General features: G+C 62.1%; 1 protein-coding gene across 1 annotated transcript in view; it reads left to right on the top strand.

Annotated features, from left to right (window-relative positions):
* The window catches only part of CYB561A3 (cytochrome b561 family member A3), a gene marked incomplete at its 3' end in the record, with an annotated part of 598 nt that extends 244 nt beyond the window's left edge, over positions 1-354 (top strand). Inside the window, exons 2-3 of the mRNA XM_010170922.2 lie at positions 1-231; positions 304-354. The exon at positions 1-231 is cut by the window's left edge and continues 13 nt beyond it. Of these exons, the coding sequence (XP_010169224.2) occupies positions 1-231; positions 304-354 (282 nt within the window). The remainder of the gene's footprint in view (positions 232-303) is intronic.
* Between the last annotated feature and the right edge of the window lie 2 nt (positions 355-356).

Here is a 356-nt window from a genome sequence, read left to right as displayed (position 1 = left end):
CCTTTACTTTCTCCCCCACCAGCCACCCTGGTGTATCGCCTGCCCCCCGCCTGGCGCGGCCCCAAGCTCCCCTGGAAGGTGCTGCACGGTGCCCTGACCCTGGCAAGCTTCATCCTGGCTGTGTTGGGCTTAGTGGCTGTTTTTTATTTCCACAACACTCACGGGACACCCAACATGTATTCACTGCACAGTTGGGTGGGTTTGGCCACCATCCTGCTCTTCTCCTGCCAGGTAAGTGCTGTTCCAGCTCCCCCCACACCCCAGCACCCCCATACCCCTTGTTGTCACCTCCCTTCCCTGCAGTGGGTGACCGGCTTCAGCGCCTTCCTGCTGCCCTGGGCTCCTGCCTGGCTCCG

The sequence above is a fragment of the Antrostomus carolinensis genome, unplaced genomic scaffold (genome assembly GCF_000700745.2).
Source record: "Antrostomus carolinensis isolate BGI_N321 unplaced genomic scaffold, ASM70074v2 scaffold27316, whole genome shotgun sequence".
NCBI lineage: Eukaryota > Metazoa > Chordata > Aves > Caprimulgiformes > Caprimulgidae > Antrostomus > Antrostomus carolinensis.
The sequence above is the reverse complement of the archived record's forward strand: the minus strand, read 5'-3'. Positions and strand labels throughout refer to the sequence as shown.